This window comes from Mastigoproctus giganteus, chromosome 14, assembly GCF_048544385.1.
Source record: "Mastigoproctus giganteus isolate SK-2022 chromosome 14, ASM4854438v1, whole genome shotgun sequence".
In the NCBI taxonomy this organism is placed as follows: domain Eukaryota; kingdom Metazoa; phylum Arthropoda; class Arachnida; order Uropygi; family Thelyphonidae; genus Mastigoproctus; species Mastigoproctus giganteus.
This window is the reverse complement of record NC_143588.1, coordinates 106,847,227-106,864,204: the sequence shown is the minus strand read 5'-3', so window position 1 is coordinate 106,864,204 and position 16,978 is coordinate 106,847,227. Positions and strand designations below refer to the sequence as shown.

The 16,978-nt window shown below is 37.6% G+C and overlaps 1 protein-coding gene across 5 annotated transcripts in view; it reads left to right on the top strand.

The window, feature by feature from the left end:
- The window catches only part of raskol (Ras GTPase-activating protein raskol), a 258,953-nt gene that overhangs the window by 105,901 nt on the left and 136,074 nt on the right, over nt 1-16,978 (top strand). Inside the window, exon 1 of one of the 5 annotated variants that reach the window (XM_090388963.1) lies at nt 6,322-6,556. The exons of the other annotated variants lie outside the window; for them this stretch is intronic. Coding sequence (XP_090245089.1) covers nt 6,460-6,556 — 97 coding nt within the window. The 5' untranslated portion in view covers nt 6,322-6,459. Of the gene's footprint in view, nt 1-6,321; nt 6,557-16,978 lie in introns of those variants that run through there. 5 annotated transcript variants of the gene reach the window in all.

Below are 16,978 nucleotides of genomic sequence, written 5' to 3'. Positions count from 1 at the left end.
AATGTAGTGTTTCGACATTTTTTGCTATTGAAGCAGCGCCACCTCAAAATTGTTAAGACTTTCAAATTGACGATTTTATGGACAATTTTCTATTTTGAATTTTTTTTTTTTTACTACAGATTCAGCGCCACCTTAGAAATATTAACTTTGAAATTGATGATTTTATAGACAATTTTGTATTTTAATATTTTTTTACTATTGATGCAGTGCCAGCTCAAAAATTAAGACTTTGAAATTGACAATTTTTGTATTTTGACTTTTTTTGTTACTGATGCAGCGCCACCTGGGAAATGTTGACTTTGAAATTGATGTTTTATGGATAATTTTGTTTTTTGACATTTTTAGTTACTGATGCAGCGCCATCTGAGAAATATTGACGATTTTATGGACAATTTCCTTTTGGCATTTTTAGCTATTAATGCAGCCATCTTAGAAACTGACTTTGAATTTCACGATTTTATGGATAATTTTTGCCTGACATTTTTAGCTACTTGTACAGCGCCACCTACGTAAAAAATATTGATTAGTTGCAGTTTCAGAATTAGACTAAAACTTTTCTTTTAGATTAATAGCGTTGTAAAATTACAGAAAGAAAAAAGGGTAAAACAAGTAGTGTGACGTTGGTGCTCACGTGACCTGCTGGCTCCTGTTTCGAGACTGTCAGTCGTTTGTCACCTTTTCCTCGGACACAGGGCACGCTGAAGACGTCACGAAGCTTTAGTTTTGTTCGTAGCCTCGATAGAAGTGCGCATGAGCGAGGAAGTAAAAATAGAATTTAAAATAATAGATCGAAAGGATAATTTATCGTATGCGAACGCACAATTTTTTAACGTTTGGACAGCTGATGCGAGTGGAGTAATGGACGACGATGCGATCAATTTATTGTCGTCTTTTGGTCTTTTCAGAAGTGGACGAATGAGTGTCGGTAGAATTTGCGAAGACACCGACGACAGCCCGGCCGAAATGACCGAAAAATAAAGATGCAGACGTACGCTTTGATGGATTGAGTCGGCACAGACGGGGCCTCGTTTTTAATCTTTGAAAGAAGCTCGCGCGGGTTTTCTTGGGAATATTTGGCAGATCGCCAGATTTCGGTCGTGTACACCGGTCCTCGGAAAAGTTTTCCCCTCGTCGCGACCGGCGTTTCTGTTGCACCTGAAGCCACTCGTGGATGCTCGGTAGGGCGAAAACCCGACGCTTTTCGTCCCGGAAAACCAGTTTTTTGCAGCTGTTGCGCGCACGTGTCGATGGCGAGTGTCGTTTGCGAAGGTGAGGGACGATCGGCCTGCTGCACCAACAGGCGGGCCGCGTGTGTCGCCACGCTAATTTCGCCTTTCCACCCACGGGCATTGAACGTGCGGCAGATGATGAAGGGTGCGGGGATGCTACGGTAAAAATAAACGCAGCCGTGACAAGGCGATGACATCGCGTATCGTTGTGGCTGCATCAGTTGCTCTTCGGGAATAAATGCAACGTGCAGCACGGGATGTCCCCTACACCCCCTCCCCCACTCCGGCTCTTACGTGTATTGACAACACTTACGTACACCCCACCCCACCCCTCGCAATCCGCGATCTGTATCTGCTCGCTCTCAATAAACATCGGCAGTAATCTATTTCCATATTCTCTTTCTTGCTTTCAATCTCTCTCTCTTTCTCTCTCTCTCTCTCTCTCTCTCTCTCTCTCTCTCTCTCTCTCTCTCTCTCTCTCTCTCTCTCTCTTTCTTTCTTTTTACCGCTCTCTAGCTCTCACTCATATTTTCTTTCTTTCTCTCTTTCTTTCCTTCAATTTCTCTTTCTTTCTTTCAATCTCTCCCTCAGTTTCTTTCCCTCTATCTTTCATTCATTCTTTTCTTTCTCTCTTTTTATCTCTCTCTCGCTCTTTCTTTCTCTCTGTCCCTCATTCTTTCCTTCAATTTCTTTCTTTCCTTGTCACTCTCTCTCAGTTTCTTTCCTTCTACCTTTCATTCATCCTTTGTCTTTCTCTCTTTCTTTCAATGTTTTTCTTCCTTCTTTCCTTATATCTTTTTCTCTTTCCTTATATCTTTTTCTCTTTCTCTCTTTCGTTCACTCTCACTCTGTTTCAATCGTCCTTTCTTTCCTTCGATTTTTCTTTCTTTTTTTCATTTCCTGCTCTTGCTTCCTTTCAGTCCCGCTCTTTCTTTCCTTTGATTTTTATATCTTTCTCTTTTCCTTTCTTTCTATCTATCTATTTCTTTTTCCACCTTTCTTTCTTTTATTCTTTGTCTTTCTCTTCTTTTCAATCTCTCTCTCTTCAGTTTCTTTTTCTTTCCTTTGATTTTTCTATCTATCTTTCTTTTTTCCTTTCTTTCTGTCTATATACCTTTCTCTTTCTATCACTTTTTTCTCTCTTATTTTCCTTCTGTCTTTCATTCTTTCAATATTTCTCTCTCTTCCTTCCCATCTTTCTCTCTTTCTTTCCTTCTGACTTTCATTCTTTGTCTTTCTTTATTTCTCTCTCTTTATTTCTTTCTTTCTCTCTTTTTTTATTCTCTCTCTATTTCTTTCCTTCAATTTTTCTATTTCTTTCTTTTCTTCACTTTTTATCTTTCTCCTTCTGTCTTGTATTTCATTTTCATCTCTGTCCTTCTACGTATGTTTCTTCTCTCTCTCTCTCTCTCTCTCTCTCTCTCTCTCTCTCTCTCTCTCTCTCTGTTTCTCCATAATCTGCCAGCTTTCTTACCCAGTCCCTCTGTCGTTTTATACCTCCTTTCGTCCACTATTTTCCTTTGTTTCCAATTTTTTATTCCACATTCTATCCGTTCCTTTCTAATAAAGTCCTGTAGGAGATGATTAGAATGAACGAGGATGGTATATTTTGAGGCAGAAGTGAGAAGAACCAGGTCATGCACATAGAAAATATTGGGGAGGTCACTGGAATTAACTGCCTGCCAAGTGGTCGAGGCAGAGAGTTTGGTAAAGTCTAAAGAGAACTGAATAACAGTAGATAGTAGAAGAAATAGTAGAACAGTTGACACAGCCGCCTAAGAAAAAGGCGATTCAAAAAGAAGTTAGTACTCTCAAAATATGAAAAAGAAAATTGGTATTTATTATTATTATCATACAGAGAATTGCTGCAAGTTTCCCGTGGACCCTATGGGTTCCCAGTCGATTCCCACGAGTCTCACGTTGATTCAGTAATCCATTTCTCTCTAGCCAGTGTCTCGTAATTGCTGAGATTTCAATCAAAAGAATCTTCACGAAGTTGAGGCTTCATTTGTTCCAACTGTTCAGGTAAAGGGTCCTATGTACTTTGGGAGTTTGTATTCCCACCAAAGGAAGGAGGAACATTCAGTGCAATGGTAAGAAACTCCTTTGATAAAGGAATAAATTACCAAGGAAAACTAAAATTTGGAAAAGGGAAGAAGAAATTAAAGACTCGTCCTACTAGTAGGTTCGACCCAGTCTCGGTGAGCAATGGAAAGCTCTTTGATTTTGTTTTCCAGTACTGACCGCTACACAATGGCCAAAAATCTTCCAGGTTTTTAATGTCTTTGGTAAATTTCGATGGTTTGCTGGTTCTAACACTACTAGCTATCCAACTGCCCAAGATGAACAGTTAGGATTCATTGCCCTTATTGGTTTCGATGTTTATGAACGAGTCTTTAATTTCTTCTTCCCTTTTCCAAATTTTAGTTTTCCTTGGTAATTTATTCCTTTATCAAAGGAGTTTCTTACCATTGCACTGAATGTTCCTCCTTCCTTTGGTGGGAATACAAACTCCCAAAGTATGCAACCATCCAAAAGTATTCAGACACTCATTGGTTTCATATCGACATCACTGCCAGTAACTTTAAAAGTGTGTCTAACTCCCCTTGCCTGGCCACGTTATGACACATTCCATCCACATGGATAGACTGTAACGGGTTTAGTCCTCCTGGAGAACAGTGACCATTTGAGCTACCAATGTGAGATGTGTTAGTGTGGCCATCACCCAACATTCCAGTTCATCCACGAGAGTTCAAATCAGACCTCTGTACTGGTCATTCAGTTTTTCCACATTTGTACCCATGAACAGCTATTGAACAGTATTGGCAATATGTCATGGGACATTATCCTCTTCAAACAACATGGGTCTGTACCAAAGAAGTACCAGGTGGTGTGGACGATGGTGATACTATCATGCTTACATTTCTTGGTCATCAACAGTCGACTTTGGATGGTGTGGGTTTTCGATCGCATGCTTACCTGTTAAATGCATTAGATGGATAACTAACAGCATACAGAGACAAAGATAACTGTGCAATTGTCTATTTGAGTGAAGAAGGCAAAGACTGATTGCTCTTACCAATAATTGGATTTATTAGCAATACCACTTGATCAAAAATTACAAATTGGAAAAGAACTGTTGAACTCGATGCCTAAAGTGTCGGGAGCATTAACACCTGATGCCTAAAAGTTTCCAAGTGTCCTAATGCTTAAAGTGTCCATTAGCAGATAATGCCTAAAGTTCCATTAACACCTAATGCCTAAAGTGTTCATTAACATCCAATGCTTAAAATGTCCACAGCATTAACACCTAATGCTGTTAGTGTCCATTGACACCCAATGCTTAAAATTCCCAGAGAATTAATACCTAATGCCTAGTGTCCAGAAATTTCCAAGTGTCCTAATGCCTGAAGTGAGCATTAACACCCAATGTCTAATGTCCAAAAGTTTCCAAGTGTCCTAATGACTAGTATCCACAGCATGAACACTTAATGCCTAAAATGTCATTAACACCCAATGCTTAAAATGTCCAGAGCATTAATACCTAATGCCCAGTGTCCAGAAGTTTCCAAGTGTCCTAATGCCTGAAGTGAGCATTAACACCCAATGCCTAGTGTCCAAAAGTTTCCAAGTGTCCTAATAACTAGTGTCCACATCATGAACATTGGATGCCTAACGTGTCATTAACACCCAATACTTAAAATGTCCAGAGCATTAATACTTCATGCCTAGTGTCCAGAAGTTGTGTCCTAATGCCTGGTGTCCAGAAGTATCCAAGTGTCCTAATGCCTAGTGTCCAGAAGTATCCAAGTGTCCTAATGGCTAGTGTCCAGAAGTTTCCAAGTATCCTAATGCCTGAAGTGCCCATTAACACCTAATACTTAAGTGTCCAGAGCATTAACACCTGTCCCAAGTGTTAATGACACTGTCAAATTATAAATTCCTCTGTAGCTTATTTTATTTATTTTTAAATAAAATAATTTTGTTTTGTTTTTTGGAACATGTGATTATAGTCTACTGTTCTTTCTTTTTTCTTAGAATTTCTAGATTTTCTCCAGAATACTTTTTAAAGCATTTTTATGCTTTCAAAAGGCTTTTCAAAAATTAAAAAAATATTAATTTTTTTAAAGCATTCGAGAAATGAAAATGGATAGTGTTGCTTGTTTTGTAGAAACCACCGAAGAATGTCCACTCTTCTTTTTTTCAGGGCTTCCTATTAGAGAATTTTCTTTTGTTACCCTTCACCAATGGTATTGAAGTACAGTATACCAAAAAATAATCTGGAATCGAAATGCCAATGGTCTGATGTAGCAGTGGTCAGGAGGTGAATGCTATAGCACGCGCTCTCATTGAGTGGACTAGGATTCAATTAACTATTGTATTCGTGATTTTAATTTCTGGCTATGTACAGTGATGAGTATTATTGTTTCTAGTACCATGCATCTACTTAGCAGCAATGAAGATAATTAATGACCCTAAATGACCTTCATATATTCGTATTCGCTGAACGAAGTACAGCCAACCGAAAGAAATCATTAGCAAGCACACGGAGGAGTATCCAAGCGTCCTCATTAGGTATTGAACCACGCCAGTGACCTGTGACCCTCATACTTTACGGTGTAATAAACAAGCAATACCGTAACGAGTTCGACACCGGTGTATCGTGTGAAAGAATAAGGCGAAACTTAAAAGTGTTAATCCCAAGACACCATGTGGTTCCCGTGTCTGCCCTGAAGCTCTCTTGACCTTGAAAAGAGATTTGCGTGCGACTTGATTTCGGAGTGTCCATTGGAGTGACGGGATTAGAAAGTGTGCGACACAGGTCAGTGTTTACATTGTGAAAAGTACTCAAGCGACGGGTGTTTTTATTGGCTGACGCCAACCGACCCGCCATATTCTTACACTTAGCTAGTGACGAAACACCGCGTACAATCGTTGCTGCTTGAGCAACATACGTTTTCCCTCCACTTCTGAAACGTCCACGGAGCGGCTGTCTGTTCGTAACTTATTGGTGCCTGTGAGCGTGCGTTCAGTGCCCTCTAGCGGGCAGAATGTCATGACGAGTGAGCAAGAGGGAGTAGGGCGTTTTATGCAATTTGCTTTTTGAAGTTTCCAGTCGCGTGTGTTTTGGTACTGTTACGAAGGACGAGACATCTCCGATGTCTGTCCGTGCACCGGAAACAGAGCAACGGGTTTGACTATGGAAGTGTAGAGGTGTGAGTTCTTTGTGATGGAACGGGGTGCAGACCCGCGAGCTAAAACAATGTCCCTTCCCCGGTCCCTTACCAGAATACTTTGTACCAGTTCCGGAGGGGTTATCGAAAATGGTAAGTTCAGTTAAACGCTGTATTTATTCAGTGTGTGTGTGTCTTGCGCAAGTTATTTCGTAATGCTGGCAAAGGTGTTAGTTGTTACAGTAAACATAATGTTCCTCGTTGCCTGGAATTCATCGAAAATTTCAACCCAGAAAGAAACAAGAATGTAATCTTATAAAAGTAAACTGTAGGTGGCGTCAGTGAGACTTGAATTTTGTAAAATATATTTCTTGATCGATTCTACACCAAAATGCAGATAAAACTCTCAGGATATGTTTCACATTTGTCACAGAATATCGTTCGAAATCCCAATAAAATAACAGTATTTCGATATCTATTTCTTCCCTATTCGCTTTTTCCAACTACTCTGGAGGAAAATGCAGGGGTTGTGTATATATATCCACATTTCCAGTGCCATTTGAAACGACCCATGGCTCGTTAGAGATACTATTTCTTAACCATTAGTGCTTCGCGTTCTCCTGATGCGAGCCACTAATGGTTTCTCGAGAGGCCAGGCTAAAGAAATATCTTGACCTCATTATCATGACAGTTTTATAGAATTTTTATTTTTTTTTCTTCGAATATTGCAAGATTTTCTTTTGGATATTTGGTGACCTTTGATGGAAGTGGACATTGAAGTGTCAAAAAATTAATTTAAAAAAATTGAACTTAATAATTAAATATTTTAAAGTTGAAATGTCCCTTGTGAATGAATGGTTGTCAACTTAAACGTGATCCAGCAGCTCTCCTTTTTTTCCTTTTTTTTTTTTTTTTTGATACATGTACGTAAACGTGTTCTGGAAGTGAGAAAAGGAAGTTGATAAGGTAATTCCCCAGGTACTTATCTGCTCCCGTTCTTAGATAACTGATAAAGTGTAAAGGTTAAACGTTTCACACACTCTCAAACAACTGTGTTACTCCCCCAGTTTGTGGTGAAAATATTTCTTTCAGCAGACATCTTCCAAAAAAAAACAACTGTAAGTACTTTTTTAAATAGAACTATTTTAACAATTCCTTTTTATCTAAAGTATTATTGATTAAATAAAGCATATTTTTCATTATTATCCAAAATTAATATTTAAAAATGGAATTTCCGTTATATTTATCAATTTAGAATAATAACAAAGCTCGCCATCTAGTAGCAGATATAAACAGAAACCTCGTTCACAAATTAAAAAAGTGTTGTTGTCATTTCCATTATTAACAGATGAGGTTTTTTATGTACAGAAATCGCTTTGTAAACCAGCGAATTCCGAAGTAGCAAACGAAATTGTTTTTGATTGCGTATATAATTATTTTTGATGGTTTAGATAATTAGGTTTTAAAAAATATTGTCTATTTTTTACTCATAATTCTTTATACTAATTAATTTATTTAGGAGTATTAAGTTTTTATTTAGATTTACAAAAATAGCCGGGTTTATGAATCGGTAATATTCGGTGAGTGACGTAGTACCAGGTGAAACCTGAGTGCAACTTATGACGTAATACACGTGGAGGCGTGTTTATAGCTTTTGATTGAAAAAAAAAAAAAAAATGACAATTTAATGTCTTTAAGGTTTATTATTACAGCATTTTTTATTAATATTATTTAAAAATCGATTTTCTGTTATATTTATCAATTTAGAATAATTACAAAGCTTCGCCATCTAGTATCCGATTGTTCACAAATTAAAAAAGTGTTCTTCTCATTTCCATTATTAGCAGATGAGATTTTTTATTTACAGAAATCACTTTGTAAACCAACGAATTCCAAAATATCAAAAGAAATTATTTTTCTGAGGATAAATATTTTTGATTACGTAGATAATTAAGTTTTAAAAAAATAATAATTTTTGGTACTCATAATTCTTTATACTAATTAATTTATTTAGGAGTATTATGTTTTTATTTTGACTTAAAAAATAATCTGGCTAATGAATCAGTGACGTAAGTACCACGTGAAACTTCAGTGCAACTTATGACGTAATACACGTGGAGGCTTGTTGCAAAGTTGAAAAATATGGTAATGTGTTTAATAAACCTTAAACGTTTAATAATAAACGTTTAAGGTTTATTATTATTTTATTTTATTATCAGTTTAATTTATTATTATTTATCTATTATATTTATCAAGTTAGAATAATTACAAAGCTTAGCGCTAGCTTCGCCATCTAGTAGCCGATATAAACAGAAGCTTTGTTCACAAATTAAAAAAGTATTGTTGTCATTTCCATTATTAACAGATGAGGTTTTTTATTTACAAATATCACTTTGTAAACCAAGGAATTACAAAATATCAAACGCAATTATTTTTCTCAGGATAAATATATTTAATTGCGTAGATAATTAGGTTTTAAAAAATATTTATATTTTACTCATAATTCTTCAGACTAATTCATTTATTTAGGAGTATTAACTTTTTATTTTGATTTAAAAAATAATCGGGTTAATGAATCGGTAACATTCGTTGGGTAAGTGACGTCAGTATTACGTGGAGGCAAAATTGCAAAAGCTTCTGATTGAAAAATAAGGTTTATTATTAACTTTTTGTTGTTACCCATGGCGACCCTGAAGGATGAACTTGACTTTCTTTTTTATCTTCCCTAACCAAAGAATTATCTTTTATTTATTTTATTAAGGTTGTGGTCACAGATAATTCTCTATTTTCCCTGTCGATTTGGATTGCTTGATCAAGTACGTGTGGATTCTTATCTGTTAGCGAGAAGATAAACACTGACATGCGCAGTAAATGCACGTCCCAGTATGAATGATCACGAATCGGTTTTTGCGCATGCGTACAGCCAGTAAATGAATTTATATACTTTATTACGTTATTTCTTTTAACAGTTACGTCCTTTATGTAACCCGTTCTGGTTATGGTGAGGCAGACGTTGGTAAATTGTCGTCTTTGCAGCGCCAAGTTGTTTGCTATCTCCACTTCCACGGCCATTTCGTGAATTAATGCACGTGCTGTTTAGTGTCATAACAGCTGTGGATGAGCTCATCCAAATAATTACTGTCCATAGATGGCCCATCTCTTTTCTGTACGCCATAAAAATTAACGTTTTCAAAGAAACTTGTTCGTTTAACCTTAATTAGCTTCAATCGTCGACGCCTACGGCGCTTATCTGCGTCTAGGGGTAGCCGTACGATACGAGCGATTATGCGACCCATTTACGGTAATGGAATCCCTGCTAGAATCATTCTGAGAGTGGAGCATATATCGAAAATGAGACCCAGTAGTGAGAGAGATGGTCAAAAGCGCTTTCGTGGTCAGTCGTGTGTGTAAGCGCGCATGCGCACATACACACGCGTACGGATACTTGGGTGCAGTTAAACTTTTCCAGGTTTAAAGAATTGGCTGTTGGCATTGGCAATAAGGAGTTGCAGACTGCTCTCAGCAAAATTAACTATCTGGCAGTGCCATCTGACGTATAAAAGTTAATTTAAATGATTTCAGATAAGAATCTTTTATTACGAGTGGGAGCATTTTGTTTTTAAATTTTTCCACCCCTAACATAATATCAAACAGCAACCAGCATGCTTTGTGAATGCCAGAAAGGATCCATCATGTCCCCGATACCACAGTTGGGTGCAGTCAAACATATTTTTATGTTCAAAATATTGCTAAAAAATTTGTGGTACAGTTTGGTTTTATATTTCACAAAGTTACTACATAGTCACAGTTTTATGATTCACAGTCATCGATGGAGAATCACAGATGACCAACTGTCTTAATCTGGCCCCCCAAGCAGGTCAGTTAAGCTGGTGGAAGTGATTCACCTTATCCCCAATATAGTAAAAGCCTTTCAATTGTGGTTGCAATTACTCAGAAGTAGAAACTAGTAAAATAACAAAACGGTGATTAAGTGTAACTTATCAGAGGTACAAAGAAAGAAAGGAATCAAAGGTCACATCAAGGTTAAAACTTCAAACACCGACATAGATCAGGCTTGCAGTTTCTTTGGGAATCGAGCAGGTTCTGACATGTAAAGAAGTTAATGACTGGAAGTGCAGATTAAGACGCTGTAGGTGGTTCGTATCATTGTCAGATTTTCTGTGCTTGTACTTAGGGGGGGGGGAGGAGAAGAGGGAAAAACCACAGTCAGTTATATCTGTACAAGCAGTTGCAATATTAAAAGTTTGTTCTTTTTATATTAAATTTCATTAACGATGGTATACGGGGGTGTTACGCAGAGGGGACAGGGATCAGAGAGGGAAAACCCTTAACCTGAAGTTTAAAAGACTGACATTTTTTCTTTTTTAGGCCGCGCAGATTCACAGGAGTTTATATTATATAACGCGAATATATAAATTGACAGCAGTTTTTTTTACCGGGGGGATAGCTGCCAGATATTAAGGGGAACAAATAACCACCGAAACTGGAAATACGATTTCTTATTCATAAGTGGCTTCTGGAATACTTCCGGTTGATCATTACACTTTAAGAATGGAGCCAAACCACTTATACGTAGCAAAGTACGCAAAATAACAAACAACCCCTTCATCTGTTCTCATTAATTCCACTTAAGAATACTTTGATACATCTTTGGGCCCTTAGAAATGAAGTTTGTTCTCAACCTCCACGAACTTCTAACAGAAGTGTATAATTACAACACACTCTCTTCGAACCATCTGCTGATGTGTTGAATCTTCACCCGACACTCCTGACGTACCCTGAACAGGAAGTGTTCTCTTCATGGCTCGCGAGCTTCAACGGATCCCCTTTTCCGGTGTCAGTTGGTACACGAGATTTCTAACTCGACACTTGTTTACCGTCCATTCGAAGAGTTGGGGGGTGGGAGGGTGGAAGTGGCCCTCCTTTGTTAGGGATTATTCAGGGGAGAGAGAGAGAGAGAAAATAATCTTTGTTAGACGGTAGAGCGAAGAGCTCGGACGGTTCTCCCAGTTGCTGTGTTTAATATGAAATGGTGGGTCTGCTTTAATTACTTTGACAATTTAGGACATTTTTTATGGCTTGGCACTGCTCCAGGTATAGATTAGGTCTTGCTTCTTGAGACAATGGTATCTTTATAATTTCATCCATTTTCGTTAGCTGCTCAGCGTTTTGATTGGCTCTAAGACTCATATTTGTTTTATAGTGGACGTTAAATGAAAAGGGATAAAAATTACATTTTCTTTTACTGTAGCTCAGTCTACTTTTATACGCGTTTTAAGATTTTTATGATCTTTTTAATTTCTCAGCTTGGAAATTGATAAAAAGCAATTTACTAATGGATTAAGTTACGCTGAAGTTTTATTTGTCTTTTGCTTTAAGTTATCAGACGAAAAACAGCTGTGAAATTGCTGTTGTCGCCATGGTAACCTTTTTTAATAACTAAACTATTGTTGAAATGTACAACTTTTATAACAATTTCACTAGCAGTATCTGCTTGATTCAGTCGGTTGCAATTTTTGCCGCGTGAGTCTCGTGACCAATTGTTGGCTGTTCATAACTCGATGCAGATTTTTAATGTCTTTTGCTAAGTTGCTATTGTAGCCATGGTAATCTTTTTTTATAACTAAGCTATTGTTGAAATCTGCTACTTTTATAACAATTTCACGAGTAATATCTGCTTGATCCAGTCGTTTTCTTTTGTCACGTGAGTCTCGTGACCAATTGTTGACTGTTCATAACGCGTAGATTTCTATAGTTTGTCGTCTGCATTTATTTTATTATTATTATTATTTTTTTTAATTTAATTTTTGCTTTGTTATCTAGAGCAAGTAGAATTCCTACTTTATATTCTGCTCGCGTTAGCGAATTTTTTCCCTGGGTCGCCACCAACTGTGGACAAGTCCTAAGTCCCGGATTAAATCACTTTGAAGAGATAAAAGGAGGCTCATTTTCTTTTCGTTCTATTTTAAACACTGTCGTGTAGAATGGTAAATACATGGTTTTGGCTGATGAAAGAGAGAGTTACCATGCAGATAATGAGCATGTTCCTGAGACCGGATAGTTTTCTAAGGAGAAGATAAGGGTGCTTGATATTGTCGTGCAACTCAAGGCCATTAGCATTAGGGACAATGACTTACCAAACCGAGTCTCCATTACAGATTCTAGCCTTAAAGTTGAGGCTAAGAAAGTTACTCAACAGTTGTTTCGAAACAGATCGACTCCCTCCTAGATCGGTGTCCAGTGAAAGCTCAGGTAATTTTATTTTTTTAAGGTTAGTGTATAATATTACATTTTCATTGTGTCTAAATATTGTATGTTCCGTGGCTAGTTGGAATGGTTATCAAATTTACCTTTTTAAGATTCAAAAAAGTATACTTTCTGTTGTGTACGCTAGAGGGCGGTACTAGGTATATTTCTGAAACTGAAAGGATGGAGTTTGATTTAGAGTTATTATTTTATGCTAGTGTGCACCTTCCCACCACTCCAAAAGCTATTTATTGATCCCCTTTGCTTCCAAGTTTGTCCTCGGTAACTTGAGTACCTGCTGATAGCACTCGATTTTTTATATTTGAAATGTGGGGGGAGGGATTGTTATGCGCATGCGTAGTAGCTTTTTGGCATTTCAAATCTATCCAAAACAAGGAGCTGTTGCATATTTCGGTGGGATTGTTTTGAAATTATCCATATTCTCGTATCTTCTTTTTATTAGCATTTTTTGTGATGGGTAAGGGACCTCCACGCAATTCTTACGGCGTCTCTAGGGTGTGAAGGAGTTCTTAAACTTCCAGCTTCTTAGACAATCATTTTTCGAGTGCTTCCTTATCATTGCACCTTTCCTTGGCATCCAGAAGTGTTTTCGTGCGATATCAGTCTCCTGTGACGTCATTGATTTATATGGTACACAACCGTAGCGTTTGTCGCTAGGACTAATCCTCCCTTGTTAACCAATCTTTGAGTTGATTAATTAATCTCCCAATTCTTTTTCGAGGTTCGTGTGCAGATAAAACACACAAGTTTTTATTTCTCTTCACCCACACGCGAATCCCGTCTCGGAGTTTGTCCCGTATGACTTAAACAATGATCCTGTGTGCCCCCGTACCTTATTTTCGGTAATATTTCATTTCTCCAGACTTGTGGACGTTCTAACCTTCCTATGAAAGGAAGGGGCTGGAGGTAGGGAAAGTTAATGTGGGCGGCAGGAACGAGAGGGAGGGGGGGGTAAGACGCTTGTAGCACGGTATCGCTGACAACCCGTAAATCAGACACGAAGTGTTGCGTGCAGAAAGTGCACACGCTACGCTCTCGAGATTAAGAGAATAAATAAAATAAATACACACACCTATAAACATTTTTGTTTGTAGCAAAAGATTAATCCGAATTTTTCGTGTTACATTCTGTTCAAAAGCGCCGGGTTTTTGTAAATATAATGAAAATAATTCGCAATGGTGAATGAAGAACATATCTGTTGGCCCAGGTATTGTTGCGTCAGTAAACAATGTATTGTGCAACAATCTACTGACGTAAATGTATTGCAACTCCTGCATGTACATTTCATTACCACGCAGATAGCAACAACGCGCTGTTAGAAATTAACATAATGTGAAAATCGTTTGGTGAAATGTATCTGTCTGAGCTGCACGCTTTTGAACTTAGAATTTGGCAGATGACCTTTGATCTCCCGATCTCGATGGGAGACGGTGTGCGTGACCGAGTAAAATTGCAAAGTGGGTGTGTTGGTGCGGCGATGGCTTTATCATATAAGTTTACAGTTTCGAAGGGCGGTATACCAAACTGTCCGCCACCTACTCCCCCCCCCCCATTTTTTTTTTTTTTTTTTTTTTTTACGAACCTGACACGCGTACTGCATGAGAAGCACTCACTTTTATAGACGCAATATACAAAGTATTCTCACTTTTCTCCAAAAGATCGCACGAGGGCGGAGCTGTATTGTTGGTGGCAACAATGGAAGTCCTGCTTACATGTACTCTTCCATCCTTAACCGGAATGGCAACGGGTCAGCCGTTCTTTGTACAGGATATACGGCTCGATGGGAAAGTATGAAATATAAAGGCACAGAGCGTAGAGGTTCTGTTAGAAAACTTTTTTTTCTTCTTTCTTTCTTTTTTTTTTTTAATTCCTGCAGGAATTTAGTGTTTTTGATTCTGTTAATTTCCGTTACTTAAAATAAACTAGAAATAGTAAACAAAATAATAATAAAAAAAAAAAAAAAAAAACCACGGGCAAATATTGATTTCATTATTTTCTAAGATAGCGCATGCGCAGAAATTGACACTCATACCTGCAGTCGCTTAAAATTAAAAAAAAAAAAAAAAAAAGGGAGGGGAAATAAATACAAAGTCCCGCGTAAATGTAAATTTCGTTATTTATACGCGCTGCTCGCGTGAGGAAATTGACACAATTCACGTGTTCAACAATCGCCTGATGAAACTGGCGTATTTCACCTAATCACGTGTTCAACAATCGCCTGATGAAACTGGCGTATTTCACCTAATCACGTGCTCAACAATCACCTGATTGAAATTCATTTTGCACGTGCTTTTTAAATTATTTTATTTATTTACTATTTCTGGTTTATTTTAAATAATGGAAATTAACAGGATTTCGCCTAATTCACGTGCTCAACTATCGTCTGAAGAAACTGACGTATTTAACATAATCAGGTGCTCAACAATCGCCTGATGAATTAATTTGCATGTGCTTTTTAAATTATTATTTTATTTATTTACTATTCTGGTTTATTTTAAGTAACGGAAATTAACAGGATATAAAAACAGGATTTCGCCTAATTCACGTGCTCAACAATCGCTTGATGAAATTTGCATAATTCACGTGCTCAACAATCGCTTGATGAAACTGGAATATTTCACATAATTCACGGGCTCAACAGTCCTGATGAAATCGACATATTTCGCCTAATTCACGTGCTCAACAATCGCTTGATGAAACTTGCATAATTCACGTGCTCAAGAATCGCTTGATGAAACTGACATAATTCGCGTGCTGAACAATCACGTGATGAAACTGGAATATTTCACATAATTCACGTGCTCAACAGTCCTGATGAAATCGACATATTTCACCTAATTCAAATACTCAACAATAGTCTTAAGTAGAGAACGATCAATTACAGTGACTAAAGCTTATTAACAACAGCGACATCTGTCGATACCTGAAGTTGATCAAAACTAAAAGTGCTCACGTAAATGAAAATTTCTTCATTTACACGCGACTGCTCGCGTGACGAAATTGACATATTTTACCTAATGCACGTGTCCAACAATGATCGATTACAGTGGAATAATATGATTGACCACAGCGACATCTATCGATACCTGAAATAGATCGAATATTTAAACTGTGTGCGGGAAACTTAATTAATGCACCCTTTTGTATTCGCTAAAGAGACTTCCGCTTAACGCCAATGATTGCCTCGCGCACGACCTTTACTCGTATGGACGGACGCCTGGTTGGGATATCGCCTTTGGTCATCTTGTATCATTTTGGCGCCGCTATTGATTCGCCATAATTGCACGCGGAACTATATCGGGTAGAAGCAGAAAAGGCGGGGGTCAAACGAGTGCTTTGTGGCTTCGATGGGCCAAGTTGATTGCCATTACGCATAATGACGACTTCGGAGATCGTAACGAACGACTTGGATACATTGTCGACTTACGTCATACCTTGCTATCTGCGATGGCTGCGGGCCACATGACATCCTCATTAATTCCTACTTCCTGTTTTTAGCTTGTTATCAAGGAGCAATCCTCCGAGTCAAGTAATAATAATATTGTGGCACCCGATGTTTTTTATATCCAATTTCGGTATAGTTACTGCGCATGCGTCCAGGCATTGAATTCCAATTTTTTTTTTCATTATCAGCATTATCCATACCTGAAATGATCAAAAAAGAAATAATAATAAATTAAAAATTCACGCGCAAATGTAAATTTCACTGTGCGCATGTAGAAAGTGACATTTTGATTCACGTGTAGTTATAATATTCATTGCGCATGCGTTTGGGCCCAGAATTGCAAGAATTTTCGATTTCATTTTCGGTATTTGTTGATTTCAGCCAACATGACTGTTGATTTCGAATACGCATGCTCAAAATAAATAAATAATAAAAAAAAAGCCTTCACACGTAAATTTCACCGCGCGCATGTAGAAAGTGACGTTTTGAATCACGTGTAGTTATAATGTTCACTGCGCATGAGTTTGCGCATAGAATTGCAAGAGTTTTCATTTTCAGTATTATCGGTTTCAGTCAATATGAAAAGGTTGATTTCTAATGCGCATGCACAGTTTTTTAACTTATCCAATTTCTGTAATTGTTACTGCACATGCGTCCAGGCACTGAATTCCAAGTTTATTATTATTAGTAATACCGGAAATGATCAAAAAATAAATAATAATAAATTAAAAGTACACGCGTAAATGTAAATTTCACTGCGCGTGCGTTTCAACACGGAATTGCGAGGATTTCGTTTTCATTGTTGATTTCGAATACGCATGCGCAGTGTTTAAATATCGCTT